General features: G+C 34.2%; 1 protein-coding gene across 1 annotated transcript; it reads left to right on the top strand.

The window, feature by feature from the left end:
- Positions 1 to 239: 239 nt before the first annotated feature.
- Positions 240 to 14,592, top strand: Coq6 (ubiquinone biosynthesis protein COQ6, mitochondrial). Its single transcript, XM_067285948.1, has 12 exons — positions 240 to 431; positions 500 to 634; positions 10,036 to 10,094; positions 10,177 to 10,434; positions 10,498 to 10,605; positions 10,673 to 10,735; positions 13,445 to 13,552; positions 13,719 to 13,797; positions 13,871 to 13,991; positions 14,061 to 14,176; positions 14,233 to 14,399; positions 14,476 to 14,592. Exons 1-12 carry the CDS (start codon positions 248 to 250, stop codon positions 14,503 to 14,505), a joined length of 1,428 nt encoding a protein of 475 aa, XP_067142049.1. The 5' UTR covers positions 240 to 247; the 3' UTR covers positions 14,506 to 14,592.
- Positions 14,593 to 15,320: the final 728 nt, after the last annotated feature.

The raw sequence follows: 15,320 nt of genomic DNA, 5'->3' as shown, positions 1-15,320 counted from the left end.
ATTCGATAGTTCGTTTGTCTTTAAAATTTATTAATTGCCTTCCGGTAGACGCATCGCCACCTGACGAGAAGAATATTAGTAAATTTATTATATAAACGAAAAATTTTAATTAATTGATATTAATCATTTTTATTTCGTATAATAATTTTACCATTGTTTAAGTTAGTTATTAAAATAATAAGATTATACTCTCTAATTTGACGACGACGTATTTGACATTAAATCACGTGATGTCTGGAAATCGAAGATGGCTGCCTCCATGCGTCTGAATCCGAGAAGTTTGTCGAGGTTGAAATTATCTTTAAAGCTTAATAAATTCTCTGGAATTTTAAGACTTTTGTCTACGGAGTCACGCGAAGATACGGAATCCGAATGGGACATTGTCATTTCGGGAGGAGGTTTAGTGGGATGTGCCATGGCCTGTTCTATAGGTTAGTAGGGAAGGATAAGGGGTTGAAATATGTGTAAAGATTAAATAAAATAATTTTCTTTCTTCAAGGACACGAGAAAATGTTTTCGGAGAAGAAAACTCTGCTGTTAGAAAGCTCTCCACCTCGTACGTTTGCTCCACTCACCGAAAAATACAGCAATAGAGTCTTTGCACTGACTCCTGGAACTAGAAGTCTGTTTGAGAGTAAGTCATGCATGAATTTAATCAAAATATAAGAAAATTATACGCGGCAGAGTCCAAAAATTCGAGGACTTATGTATAGTTTGTTGCCTCGAATAGTTTAAAACACCGGCACTTGACCATTTTCGAAATAATGATATGCTTTTGCCGGTACTTGTTTGACTTATGGAAGCGTTACCATCGGCTGTCTTGTACGACTATCCGTAATCCTTTTCGCCGTGCTGCTTTTACTTCGTTAGATGACTTTAAATGATGACCTTACGGATGTTGTTTTGTTGGTGGGAAGAGGTAAAAATTGAAGGGATCGAGTCGAGTGAATGAGCGAGACGTGGAAGTACCATTTCTAGAGTGGCCGTGATCGTTACGGACCAACTTGCAGTCTCTTTGTCGCGGCAAAGATATTTGCTTTGCCCGATCTTGGGTCGTTCGTGACGGATGGACGACATAACGTGTCCGGACGACGCTCCTCGTGTGCCGTTTTGCCCTCAAAAATGAATACCAGATGGGGTGAAAGTGTTACAAGCAGTTGCAAATGAAGACTTACGACGATGTTGCCGGAAGCGGTACAGGTGCCGGCAAAAGCGTTTTGTCGCTCAAAGAGATTATTTTGAAGATGGTCGTACGACGAAGCGGTGTTTTAAACTATTCGAGATAAGTAGCTATAAGTGAAATCTCCGGAATTATGGACCCTACCTCGTATTTCAATTATTATAAAAATATTGAATATAGAAAGGTTAACTCTGTAGCAGAAAATGTGTGTTAAAACATTGTGTTGAACATAAATATTTATCTTATTATAGTAGAGTTTGAGTATTTGATAGAACAGTGGTTCCTGAAATATGGTTCCCGGACCACCAATGGTCTGTGAACTGATTTGGTTATTTTTCTGAAAAAATTCTATGCCATTTAGCTGGAGAAAAGAATGTTTTTGTGTAACGCGTATCGCTTGCATCTGTGACCGGATAGGCAAATAATTTTGGCATGTAATCTTTTGTCTAAAGGGATGTTTATGGGGTAAAAAGTGGATGGAGTCTTAAGTTGTCTGTGGTTCATTTTTGACTGTTGTAGTGCCCCATAAATTGATAACTTTAAGAACCACTGCAATAGAATATCTACCTTCGAATTACTCTTGACTGAGTGTTTTCTTTTCTGTTCTTTATTAGAGAATATATAAATTTCCAAAATTAAGATGTTACTTGAAAGAAATAAAGTTATTGCAGAAATTTGGGAATGTTTTGTTGAGTCTCTGTTAAGAGAGAATGATAAAATAAGTGAATGCTTTTGCATTTGACAAATTAATTTCTTTTCAATATTTGGAAGAAGAAAACAAGTAAAATCATCGTATAATTAAGTGTATTTATTTATTGTGGTTATATTTATTCACATCATCAAAGATTGTCTAATATTTGATGAACTAAAACAATGATAAATCTAATAAGGTTGCATCTGAAGATGGCCTATCGTATTGGGTCGAAAATGTCAGCATCAGGTGTTTGATGATTCAATTTCTCAGCATCAGGTGTTTGATGATTCATTAAGAATAAATCTAATGTTTAAACTGATTTATTATACTTTGTCGACGACGACATCTATGTCGGTGGTTTCCTGCCATTTTTAGACTTGAAACTCACTCGATCAATTGTGCAAATATTATGGCACATTAACCACTCCATCTCAATAACTTAATGTATAATAATAATCAACCAACTAACATTGCGTGCCCAATTAATACGGTTGTTGGTTCGTTGATTATCGTGGCACATTGTTCTTAAATATCATGTGGCTGGCCAATAGATCAATAATAGAGTTAATGAAGTATAGTTTGTTAATTTTTTTTAATGGATTAAAATAATTTTTTTTATTTTAATTTTTTAATTCTCACAGAACACCAGTTTAGAACTGTTAATGCACATATTTCAATAGGATCTTGATTATTTAAGATAACAAGGAGCATGTGGGTACTACCTCGGATAAACAAAAACTCGGAAACTAACACTATGTTTGGTGCAAAGTGAATGATAAAATACAAGAATAATTGTAAAATCGTAGTTCTATGATGATTACAATTAAAATTTATATAATACTCTTCAGAACATGACCCCCGTTTTTGGAATTCAAAAATTACAATTAAAATAACTTTGTTATACTTCCTTTTAGAAGTTGATTTAAATATTCTGATAAACATTTTTGGATATTGCCTATATCAATCTTTGGATGGAATGTAGAGTGAAGAATTTCGAAATTTCTTTGTGTTTGTATGGTAGTGTCTCTGTTATGAGTGATATAACTACATTTGTTTATTCTTGTTTCTAAAGCTCTTTACTTGTTATATTGTGCAAATTTAGGGATCTAGACTTATACCTTCCTTTCATTTATAAGATTCTCATATATGGAGCTAGAGCCAGCTCTTTCTTTATCCTTACCGGGAGATTACTTTGATACTGTATAATAATGCATGCCTAGTCCCTGTTAACTTGTATAGTTTTATGAAGAGCCCCTTCTGCTGTTTCTGTTGTACTCTAACATTTTAAAGATTGCATGGTACTATCTACATAGTGCCTTTACTCTCCTATCATTAGTGACAGCATACATGTTACATAAAACCCTGCCTATCTATTTTGTTCTACAGATTTGTTATTATTTCTAGTTGATTAAAAATCAGAGGCTTTCTTGCTGTTACGACTTTAACTTTTCTGTTTCTACATTATTAAGCCTCACCTAGCAACAGAAAGGTATAAGTCAAGGTCCTTAGATTAGGATAATATCACAAGTGAAAAACATCAAAAGCAAAGATAGAAAATGTTCTTAACATCATCCTGTAGTGCTGTGTCACTATATACATTTTTTCATATGACTTTTGTATATGTTTATGTCCTTTGTGTAATATGTTTTGTTAGTCTGTGCCTGAAATTGTAATTGTGTAAATGAAGAAATGTTAATAATTTCCACTCTGGTAGAACCTTTTTGGGTGGTGTCGTCTGCCGTGCAACGATTGGTTGTATGTGACCACACGAAGGGTGTGATGTATGATGGCGGGATGTATAAATTGGCATCCCATGTGCGGATGAATCATCATTTTTCTAACCGGGACTTGGATCAGACATACAGAGGTTTGTTTGGAGTGGGGAGTGAAGTAGGAAGAAAGAGGGACACGACCCAGTTTGGACGACTGGTAGCAAACCACTCGAGAAGCGATCGGATTGCATCGTAGTAAGTTATACATCATGATAAATTATAATTATCATTAGACTGAGTGTTTGGGGTGTATAACCGGATAAGACTACTATTATCGTTCTCTGATCTGATCGGTGAACCACGTGGCCGAGACTGTCGAGAGTGGATTCTTGGATCCCTAGAAAAAAATGTGTTCTCATACTAGGGAGATTCAGCAAGTCATCTTCATCTGTAAAATTATAGTGTAGAATTAATTTTTCTTTAGATCACACGATTGGTTCCTCAAAAAAGGATCTATTAATTGTCGCGAGTGTTGTTAGTTGTATCTCGTAGTAAGTAGTGTAAGTTCTGATGTATTTGTCTATTATTTAAACTTTGTTAATTGTAAGTCAAGGTGTTGTCTATGTAAAGTCCTCACGCATACATTTTATCCAACTTACTGTCTGGAGTACTTTCGATACTTCTTAGACACTACAACTCATAATGAGAATGCTATCACGCAAGTACAAAGAAGAGAATTCTTTGTTCTACATTGGATCTGAAGATGAATATACACTATATCCAAAAATGTTTATCAAAATATTTAAACCTATCTCTAATAAAGGTAGTAAAGGTATAAGTCAAGTTTTGAATATTTAAAAACATTTTTAGAGCTCTTTTGAGTACACAAAGTGCCTTGCCAAGATTTGTGAAATGATTTATTACATGTTGGGTCAATACTGCTACTATTCTATGTTTTCTACAAACTGTTCTGCACTCTTTTGTCTTAGTCAACAAAGTATGCTTCCAAATTGTCTGGAATAATGCAAAACTTTAGTTAAATTGGTGTGGGTTAATTGAGACACTATTAAAATTTCTAACAAAAATAATAATATTAGACAATAATTTAATGATATTTCACACAATATTTGAAAGAAATTAATTTTAATGCCATATGAAGGTTAATAGATAGATAAGTCTCCTATGCATCATCCCATGAAATGTGAGGATAGAAATGTGTAAACACCATAATTTGGTAATGATAAATGTCTAGTATTGATTGATTGCATTGTGTTATTGCATGGTTTGTCTTTCTCACTTTGTATAAAGATGGAAAGATGGAAAGGAAGTGTTTATACAGAGTATTCTGCAAAGGAGAAACAATCAGTTTGGTGAAGTGTTATGAAACCTTACAAGTGCTCAAGAGATGTATTTACAAAGTAAGCCAGATAAGAATTGTTTTCTGTTTTCACACTACAATAATGCAAGACCATGCTGTAGTAAGGAAACAGCAAAGACACTTAAGAACCTAAAGTTATTCTGTACTGTCCTTGCAGATCCGACACCATAGACTTTCCAATCATTCTCAAAAGTAAAGGTGCCAAAAGGTCTATATGTTTTGTTGGATGCCGAGTTTCGAGTACAGAATGGATCGTGGAAAACCCAGAAAGATTTTTGTGCACCGAATGCAAAAATGGATCGGACCGTCAGAAAAACATGTCGCCATAAATAGCGATAGCATTGAAAAATGAGTACGTGCGATTAAAATAAATGATTTTTAAAACTGGTTCCGTATCCTCCCGGGCTAATGGAGATTTTATTTATCAATCGGTGCTCATATTTTGCACACAAATAAGCTACAGAAAGCTCTTTTCAGTCTTGTCACGTCCTTTTGTTTTAATTCAACACAAATAATTAACATATTTCAAGTTTAATGAAATTCGTGTATGATTTTATTTTTATATTACATAAACAGTTGTACATTTTTGATGCCTTCATTCAAGAAATATATTTTATTAAATGTATCAACAACTTACTTTTTTCAATTTTTAAATATATTTCTACAGAAGAACTAAATTATTTAGGAATTATTGCATGACAAATTGAAAAAAACCACAGTAGAATTTTCTAACAGTCTGCTGGATTTTTTCATGCTTTATTTAAGATTAATTAGCAACAGTTTGGTTAGAGGTAGGTGGTTGAGCTGCCATTTTGTGATAATTTTTACTTTTAATTTAGAATACTCTGGAAGAAAAGAATGGCTCGGAGCAGAACTCAAATCAGTGACTCTTGCATGTCATGCAGAAGCATTGCTGATTATGCTATCAGGACCTCCATCTGATTTTTTCTTTCTGTTACTTAGTTGATTAATTTAGGTATAACAGTATTGGTCGATCGCAGCACTGACTTTTCTTCATATTAATTATAAGTAGAAATTTATTTTCTGTGTGGTTTTGATGCTTGTAGATCTGAGATTCTTTCATTTATTTTTAGCATATCATTATTTTCAGTTTAATGACTTTGTTAAGCTATTATAAAATACTGGATGATTATAATTAAAGTACACCCTATTTGATGCTGTCTGAAAAAATATTTAGCAGTCCACATCAACCAAATTGGATATGGTGACATTTTTGGAAGTGCAGAAGACATTTCTGTAAAAACAAGTTAGTACCAAAAATTGCTGCTTTGGCACTTTTGATGCCGTAAGAAACAATAAAGCAGTTTCTGTTGCATAAGTACGTGTGTTGTGGTTGTACCGTCGAGTGACATTTTTATTGGCTGTATTGGCGGTCACCTTGCAGGAATGCACATTTTTTGTGAAGCTGTTTTTATGAAAACAATAGCAATACTGTGGTCGCACTTTGAAAATTGTGTCGTCGTAAGAATTTATGTCGAGGATTGTCGACCCCTCAAAGTGTCGAGAGAACGATCGCTCGATTTGAGGAAACTGGTTGCAAGTTTGACCCCGTCGAGGGTGCAAACTTATCACTTCATGAGTTGTTAAAGATGTATCGTGGCCGTTGTCGAACAGTCGAGTGAATAATGTTGCAGGCTTCGGTGGTGTCGTGGTAGTTGGGTTTATCTTATGGCACGTTGTGGAAGATACAAGAAAGGTAGTGCATTGTTATTTATTTAACATTGGCTGCAACTGGTGGTTGCTTTCCACCAATGGGGAAACTCAACCAAGTTTTGCATTGACTTTCCTTTCCAGAATGGAGATGGATGTGTTGTGTTTGCAGAAGATCCTACAGAGCTGCAAGACACATTTTTATCTCAATGGAATACTGGACAACTTTAACTGTCACATTTGGGCCATAGAAAACTCTCATGTTTGCTAGCAAATTTCACTTCACTTGCCTAAAATTACTGTTCTGTGTAGATCACAGTCTCGATTATCCTTGGTCTTTGTATACGACGAGTGTCTTGTATGAATAAAATGTTGCATGCAGTCAGTGGTGTAGCAAGGGGGTGCAAGGTGCAGTATCATGCACTTGGGTGCCCAAGTGGTCTCCAAGACAAACTATATGTGTTTCTGGAGGGGGAGGGGCACCAATAAAGTGTCGGGCACCAGTTATGTTCGCTACGCCACTGCATGAAGTGCCAAAAATGCTATAGTAGTGAGTTTGGTACTAATTTTTTTTGCTCGATAGTTTTAGTTCTTTAGTATATGGATTACATTAAAAATTGTAAATACTGTGCACTGTATATATTAGATATTCCTTTGCATTGGTTAACTATTAGTGTTATAATTTTATGTTGGTGCCATGTGTTTGTAAGCCAATGAGGGGTCCTTGTACCCTAAATGCATTCTTACCTAAATTTGAAATGTGATTATTAAAGACTAACTTTTTTTAAAAGATGGTCCTTCTTTTGTCGGCTTGGTGCGATAAGCCTTCCAAATTGTTAAATCCTATTTATTAGGTTATCTAACTCTAATTTTTTTACTGAAATGTCTTTGGCATGCTCCGAAATGTCAGTAGACCACATTTGGTTGCGTCTTGACTGCTAAATATCTCTTTAAACAGTGCTGAATAGGAGGTGCTTTAATTACAATTGCCCAGATGCATTTTTCTCAAAATGCAACCTAAGTTTATGTTTAATCATTATTGATGGTCTCACTGTTCATATGACAATGAATATTATAAACCAAAACACCAATTCCTGTGTATTCTTAAGAGAACAGTTTTTGTGAATTAATTTGGCTAACACTATATGAGCCATTGATTTTGAAAGTGAGGCAAGTCCACTCTAAATAACGACAGTGCAGGAGCGTGGCTCTCGGTTGCTCAAAATTATTACAAATTAACACAAAAATGTCGCAAACATAATGCATTTCGGTACGTGAAATGAAAAGTTAAGACTTCTATTCAACCAAATTTCCGGAGGAGGCAATTTTGAAAAGAAGAAAAAAATACTGATGGAGAAACTGTCAATTGGTTGAATATTTTCTGGATAAGATTTTCAAGAAATGCACTGTGTAAATTGTTTAATAAAATATCGACGGAAAATGAGTCGCAAATTAAAACTATTGATTTATCATTAAAACGGGGTAGGCCGAGTATTATCACCTTTAAATGCATAAACTAGGCCAATTACTAATGAAAAATATAAAGATATGATGGATTTATTATCCTACGTACCACCCATTCATCACGAATACTTTAAAAATCTGCACCATTCAAACTAAGAAATGTAATTATTGGATTGTTCAGAAAGTAATTTCGTCTTTTTATTACTAAAGGAATTAGATGTATTTTTACCAGCCAATTTTATTTTAACCAACATTTTCATTATATACTTCGACAGTCGACATTTTAAGGCTTATTTGTAAGAAATTTTGTTCGATTTTGTACAATTTTTTTTTTTTTTTTTTTTTTGGCGACCCATCAAATATGGAAAATCGAAAGCATCATTTTCGGCATATTTTGCTTTTTTATAACTAAAAAACCAAAATGCCGTTCAAACAAGAAAAAAATTGTGGTACATGTTTGGAGAAGACGTGTTGAGAGAAAGACAGTGCCAAAACTGGTTTACAAAATTGCATTCTGGCAATTTTAATATCGAAGATACACCACATTCCGGATGGCCATTTGGAGCCAACGAAAACAAAATAAAGCTATCGATCGAAGCAATCTGCCGTATAACAACGCGTGAAATCACTAAGAGATTAAATCTGTTAAATCGAACCGTTTATTATTACTTAAAACGAATTGGTTTCGTTTCAAAGCTCGATATATGGGTTCCACACGTTATTAAAGGGAGATGCTCTCTACGGTAGGATTTTAAAGAAATTTGTTTTTGAGCATTTACCAGACAATTTAACAATTGATTCGAAAGTGTAATGCAGTCGAGTAAACAAATTGAGTAATACAGAAAAGGCCAGAATTGATCAACAAACAAAGTGTAGTGTTGTACCACGATAATGCCAAATTTCACACAAGTTTGGTAACTCGTCAGAAACTGTTATAGCTTAGATGGGATGCGTTATCGCACCGACCGTATTCGCCAGATCGGGCACGCTCGGATTATTACTTGTTCCAATCTATATGAATTTTTTTTAACTGTAAGACATTTACTTGAAATGAAAATGTCAAAAATCACTTGAATCAGTTTTTTGTAAACGATGATCAAAACTTTTATGAATGTGAAATCGTGCTACTACCAGAAACAATGACAACAGGTATTTGACCAAAATGGTCAATATATAATTCAATAAAATATTTATTTATTATAAGAATATTGCGTTTATTTTTCTATGAAAAAAACGAAATTACTTTCCGAACAACCCAATACATGCATGTAACTTATTACCAAAAATATTTTTCTTATAAAATTAAATTTATTTTTTGTTTTATTATAGCTTTTTGAAAAAAGTATGAAATGTTGAAATAAAATAAGAAAATAAATGAAATATTCAATTTTTTGTTGTTATGATTATATTCCATTCAAAGAAAAGAGTTTTCAACAAATCGTTGCTTTTGAAAGTGAGGCAAGTCCGTCGGCGCCTACCGAAACCGTGATTTTTTTCACGTGACACGGATAACCGTTATTGCATATTATTTAAATTTACACGAAATAAAACCAAAAAATATATAATAAGTCTATTGCTGTTTACGAATATTTTTAAATCCATTCAAACGCAAACCATTAAATATCGAACAATAACTTAAAATAGAGTTGCCCCACTTTCAAAATCAACGGCTCATATAATGCATAGTACAACACATTGTCAACACATGATGTTTATTACCGGATTATTAATTAATACATAGACGACTATGCAATTTAGAGTCCACTAATGTACATACATTGTATGATTGCAATCATACAATGTATGTACAGACTAAATGTACAATCAAAATCAAAGACTAAATGCATACTAAAGAAATACAAAAACATTTACAAATGATAAAAGAAATGTTTTTTTGTGTTTACGAGATCAATAATTCAAAAATATTATCTTTAAGGATTTAATGCTTGGGAAATCATCAAAAGTTTAAGATACAAAGAAGTTAAGAGATTACAGGTATTCATTTTTAATTAATTTGGTTAATAAATATCATTACTAAAGTATGTGAAATATCTCGTGTTTGTTTAAACGTGCATAGGTTTGGGAAAATTGCTCGGATGCTGCTATTGCATTTCAACACCCGGAATTTCAGTCGGACGTCGCCTACGTCGTGGAAAACGACGTCATTCTTCGAGCCCTCCACGAAAAAATGAAAGATGCCAAAAACGCACCGACGGTTTTCAACAACACGAGAGTGACAAAGATCGAATTGCCCAGAGTGGGTGCCACGAACTGGGACGAAGACTGGGTGAAGTTGGAACTGGAAGACGGAAGAAAAATAAAGACTAAGTTGCTAGTGAGTCCACGGTTAAAAATTTCAAAGTAAATAAATCTTTGACCTCCGCGTTCTTTTCTGCAGATCGGTGCCGACGGAGTAAATTCGTTTGTTCGCAATGCGATGAACGTCAAGTACATTAAATGGAATTATAATCAGAGAGCCATTGTTGCGACTCTGAGACTTTCGGAGGTATGTTGTAAAATTTTGTTTTGTTTGTTTTAAAAATAAATCATAGTTAAGTCTTTTTGACTTTTAGCCTTGCGAAAATAACGTGGCATGGCAGAGATTCCTATCCACCGGCCCCATCGCTCTACTTCCTGTAAGTATCTAATTTTAATAATAGAGAGGTTGCAGCCGAAGTTCAAACGTTAAACTTGTGTGGCAAGCAGAAGTACATGTTTGACATTTTAACTCCAAGTAAAAGACCTTGCGGTGCACATTCGTAACGTGTGCTGCAACGTTCACACGTTGCACATTGACTCACAGGATATTGTTGAAAAATGGTGAAAATGTTCAACGACGACAAATATTACCAGCGAAGGTAAATAAACAAATTAAACTATTTTAAAGTATTTATAGGATGTTTAATAACATAAAATAATTATTTTTAATTAGCGTCGTGAATCCTACCATACAATAGGACAATAGGACTACAGGACTACCTCATACTTTTGTCGAGGGAAGTAGTGGCTTATGTAAATCCGAAAGAAGCTCGGAAAATTTTTAGAAAATTTACAAACATATTGACGATAGAACAAACCTAATCCTTCAGAATTATGATAAACTATTATGAACACACATTCTATAGGCACTTCGCATCACTTGCAAAAAAATTTAAAAATTTCTGGATTAAAATCATCTGTTTCTTTACAGTATTGTTCGTAAACGCTTAAATATTCATTATTTTAATAAAATACGTCATAATTTTAACCCAAAACACAAAAAAATGAAGAAGTTTAAGCCAATCTTCTACTTGGCATGCTAGACATAGCGAACGCCATTATCAACCTCCTAGAATTGCCAGATGGCGACGCTCGAACGTCCGACGTTCACTTTTTGGGCCGAAAATGACAGCCGCAACCTCTCTAATAAAATATGGAAATATCTTTAGTATATTGAGACTATTATTTTTATTCATAATGCAAATTATAAATATTATTATTGTAAATGCTTTGCTTACGTCCTATACTTTTTCTCATTGTCAAATGCACATTCAAACAGCACTATTTCACACTCTACAGTAGACATGGAATTCGGTTGACTGTCTTTTCATTATATTCTAAGCAGTATTGAGATAAAGACAGACAGAAAAATTGTTACTTGTCAAAGTGACGTTTCTCAATTGTGAGTTCTTACAGACAGAACAAATGCTAAATGGGTAATAAGAATTGGGTTGCTCTTTTTAAGAAATTATAATGCAGATAGTTTTGGTGCATGCTTTTGCCCTTTGACTCAACAAGTTCTTAAACTTGTAGGATTTTGAAATAAAAATCAATAATTGGTTTTAAGATTTGCAGAATGGCCACCTTACTCCCTCTTGCGCTCGAGTCGTTAACGGTAAGCGACGGATGGTAGCATTCTTTGGAAATGACTAAGCGTAGAAGTAAACAATGCTTATCTTTTGATGTTTTGTCGAGTGCTTCTTTTATTGTTTTTGACACTCATTTTCTTTTCGACCATATTCAACCATACCAACAATTCGAGATTTTCCTTAAATTCTCTGTCCGTTCTTTTCGTACTTGTACGTCGTCATACTATGTCATTCCATATGGAGTAATTCTTGTCTTATTTTGCCATTTGGAATCCACGTATAAGGTCAGCCATTTGATGTAGGAATGTCATTTCTACACACTTTGTTCTTTGTATATTGTCTTTATAGAAGCAAGTACAAATTTCTATCATTATACAAGTTCATGCACTTTGGTCTAATGGTTTTAAAAATTTTAAATTTTAGGTTCTTTTAAGAGTATGCACAACCTAAGTAAACTCTTAGGTTGTGCATACTCTTAAAAGGAAGGAATTTATTTATTTGTTTTGTTGCAGATTACATTGCTAACTTTAAAAACCATTACTTTGGTTTTATCAGATATTTTAAAATTAATCATTCACCAGTCTGTAATATTTGTAATTGTCACCACGTTAATAAAATGTCTGGAAAGACTCAGAAAATCCAAGTTACTATTTAATTGGTATAATTGTCACACAAATAAGTTTTAAGCATTATTATTGTTAATTGATTACTAGGACTTTATACTGGTGTTTAAAGATTGGCACAGTAATGAGAGTTATTTCAGGAAAGAACAAAATTTTTTTTAATATATCACCTGTAGTAATAATTTCTGCAGAAATTATTACTATCGACTCTCGGATCCGACGTACCAGTTATTTTGTGCATCAATTGCAAGATGCACATATGTTGTGAAATATTTTTGCCACTAGTTTTGGCTACGAGCTGGGATTTCCAGTCGAAGTTTTTTTACCGATAATTATGATGTCCGCATACATACGATATTTTATAGTTTCAATAATTTGACAAAATTATCTTTAGCAACACACGTATTGATTGGCAAAGTATTATGTAACAGATTTATAGTTCATTACTTAGGGTTGTGATTTTTGCCATTGTCGAATTGAGACAAGGGGACACCAGTATGCTTAAAACATACAAACTTGGTCTGCGTAAATTATTAACAATACAAATGTGTTGCCTTCACGCCACCTCAAATGTCGGTTGTTTTCCTCTCGATACACGGCCGCCGTTTTGTAAACAAATTCCTCCGTGCCTTTTTACCACAGTAGAGGAAGTACTCATTGATTCTTTAGTCGTAAGTGATATCACAAGTTTTGATGTAAAGGTATCATCAAAGGAAAATAGTCACATGGCACAGGTTTAGTTCTGGGAGTTGGCTGTTTTGTGCAAAGAACTAAGCCTTACAAACATACTGTTTACTTTCATACCCAATGTATCTTTCGTTTGGGATAGTATTTATGAATTTCTAACTAATTTTGTTGTCGTAAATTATTTCAGTTGACCGACACGCTCTCCTCACTTGTGTGGTCGGCGACGTCTCCGATGGCTCACAAACTCATGAAGATGTCCGACGAGGAATTCGTAAATGAACTGAATATGAAACTGGTAAGTCGATCCTCCTTTTCATAATGAAAAATGGGAGTTTCATAATGTATTGAGGTAAACTTTTAATTGGGATTTAAAATTGAAATTTTAGATTTAATTGTAGGTGGTATTTCAATATGAGGGTATTTCAACATTATGGTAATTTTCATAATGTAAATTCTGTTAGTGGGACGAAAGCGAAAAAAACCGAATGGTGGAATCCGTGTTGTCTTTCGTAAACGGTGCCATATCTACATTTTGCCCAGGTATGTGTGGTGTTTTATATTAAAAGTCAAATTGTATAAGAAAGACTCGTATCAATGATATATTTTATGTAAGCAAAGGGAAATTTACGCCAACTTCCGCCAAGCGTTGCCGAAGTGGAAGGTAGTCGCGCCTGCTTTCCTCTCGGTTTCGGTCACGCGTTTGAGTACGTCGTCCCGAAGATGGCTCTAATAGGGTAAATTATTTAAAATTAATTATTGATTTTTAAGACATGAGATTAAAACAATATTTTATTATTACAAAGAGATGCAGCACACAGAATACACCCGTTGGCTGGACAGGGTGTGAATTTGGGATTTGGAGACGTCGGGTGTCTGACCGAAGTACTTTCGGAGTGCATTTCCGTCGGCGGAGATATAGGTAAATTTACCTATAATAAAATTTAAAAGTTCGATTAAATAAGAAAATTTTTTCAGGTTGCCTAAGCACCTTACAGGAGTACGAACGTCTCAGACAGAGACACGTAATGCCGACGATGGCGGCCGTCGAAGGGGTACATCGATTATATTCTACGAATCTTATGCCCGTAGTGTTGCTACGGAGTGTGGGACTCTTATTAACCGACGGGCTGAGGCCCGTCAAAGTGAGTAACTGTGCATTTGGCTTTTATATTAAAAAAAAGAATTTGAAAACATTAATATGTTAATTTGCTCTTTCAGGAAAGAATAATTGCTCATGCATCGCTGTAGATATTTTAGTTGTTGTGCCAAGAAGATATGAATAGAATTTTGTACAAAGTTTGTTTTTATAAATATATTTATGTATTATTCAACGTACATTTTGTTTTACAGAACCTTTTTCACTAAAAATGCCAGATAACGTTATACCCTTATGAAAAATTGAGACAGCATGGTAGAAATTTAAGTGGACAAGAATTGCATAGACATTTACAAGTGTTAGGTTTCATTTACCATTAGATAGAAAGTTTTTGTGAACTTTTTTTGTAGCATAGTGCAACATATATTCCACACACAATTCAAATACAAAAATACTGTTTAGATGACAAAGGATATCTCATTCTGGTGGCAAATTTAAAATTTACTGGGTGATTTAGCAACAAATATTTCTTTAGCTTTTGCAACCCGACTCGGCCACGAGGAGGCCTCTAGCGACTAAAAACCAGAGTATATAATCGTAATTACATATATTTGATGGAATTTGGTCGGCGTTAGTCGTAACTGGCTAGACGAGCAAATAAGTTATGACATTGCAGCCGGCAAGCAATAAGTGATACAAACGCGATTAGGCATAATTACGATTATTGTAGAAGGGCCTTCGTGGCAATGCATTTCTTTGGTTGTTTTTATTTCGGCAAAGACATATTTTTCTTGGTGTTCTACCGAAGCAACGTTGAACCTATTTAATGTGGATGTAAATACGGTGCTTTCAAATTTGCAAGAAAGTTTGATCGACTGTTAAAACAATGTACATAGAAACTCTGTCAAAACCAAAATTTTATGCACCTGGAAAATCTGGGATTTTCATTAGTGTTCGAAGAAACTCG

This window comes from Centruroides vittatus, unplaced genomic scaffold (assembly GCF_030686945.1).
Source record: "Centruroides vittatus isolate TY-2023 unplaced genomic scaffold, ASM3068694v2 scaffold_3046, whole genome shotgun sequence".
NCBI lineage: Eukaryota > Metazoa > Arthropoda > Arachnida > Scorpiones > Buthidae > Centruroides > Centruroides vittatus.
This window is presented reverse-complemented; position numbering and strand designations above follow the sequence as displayed.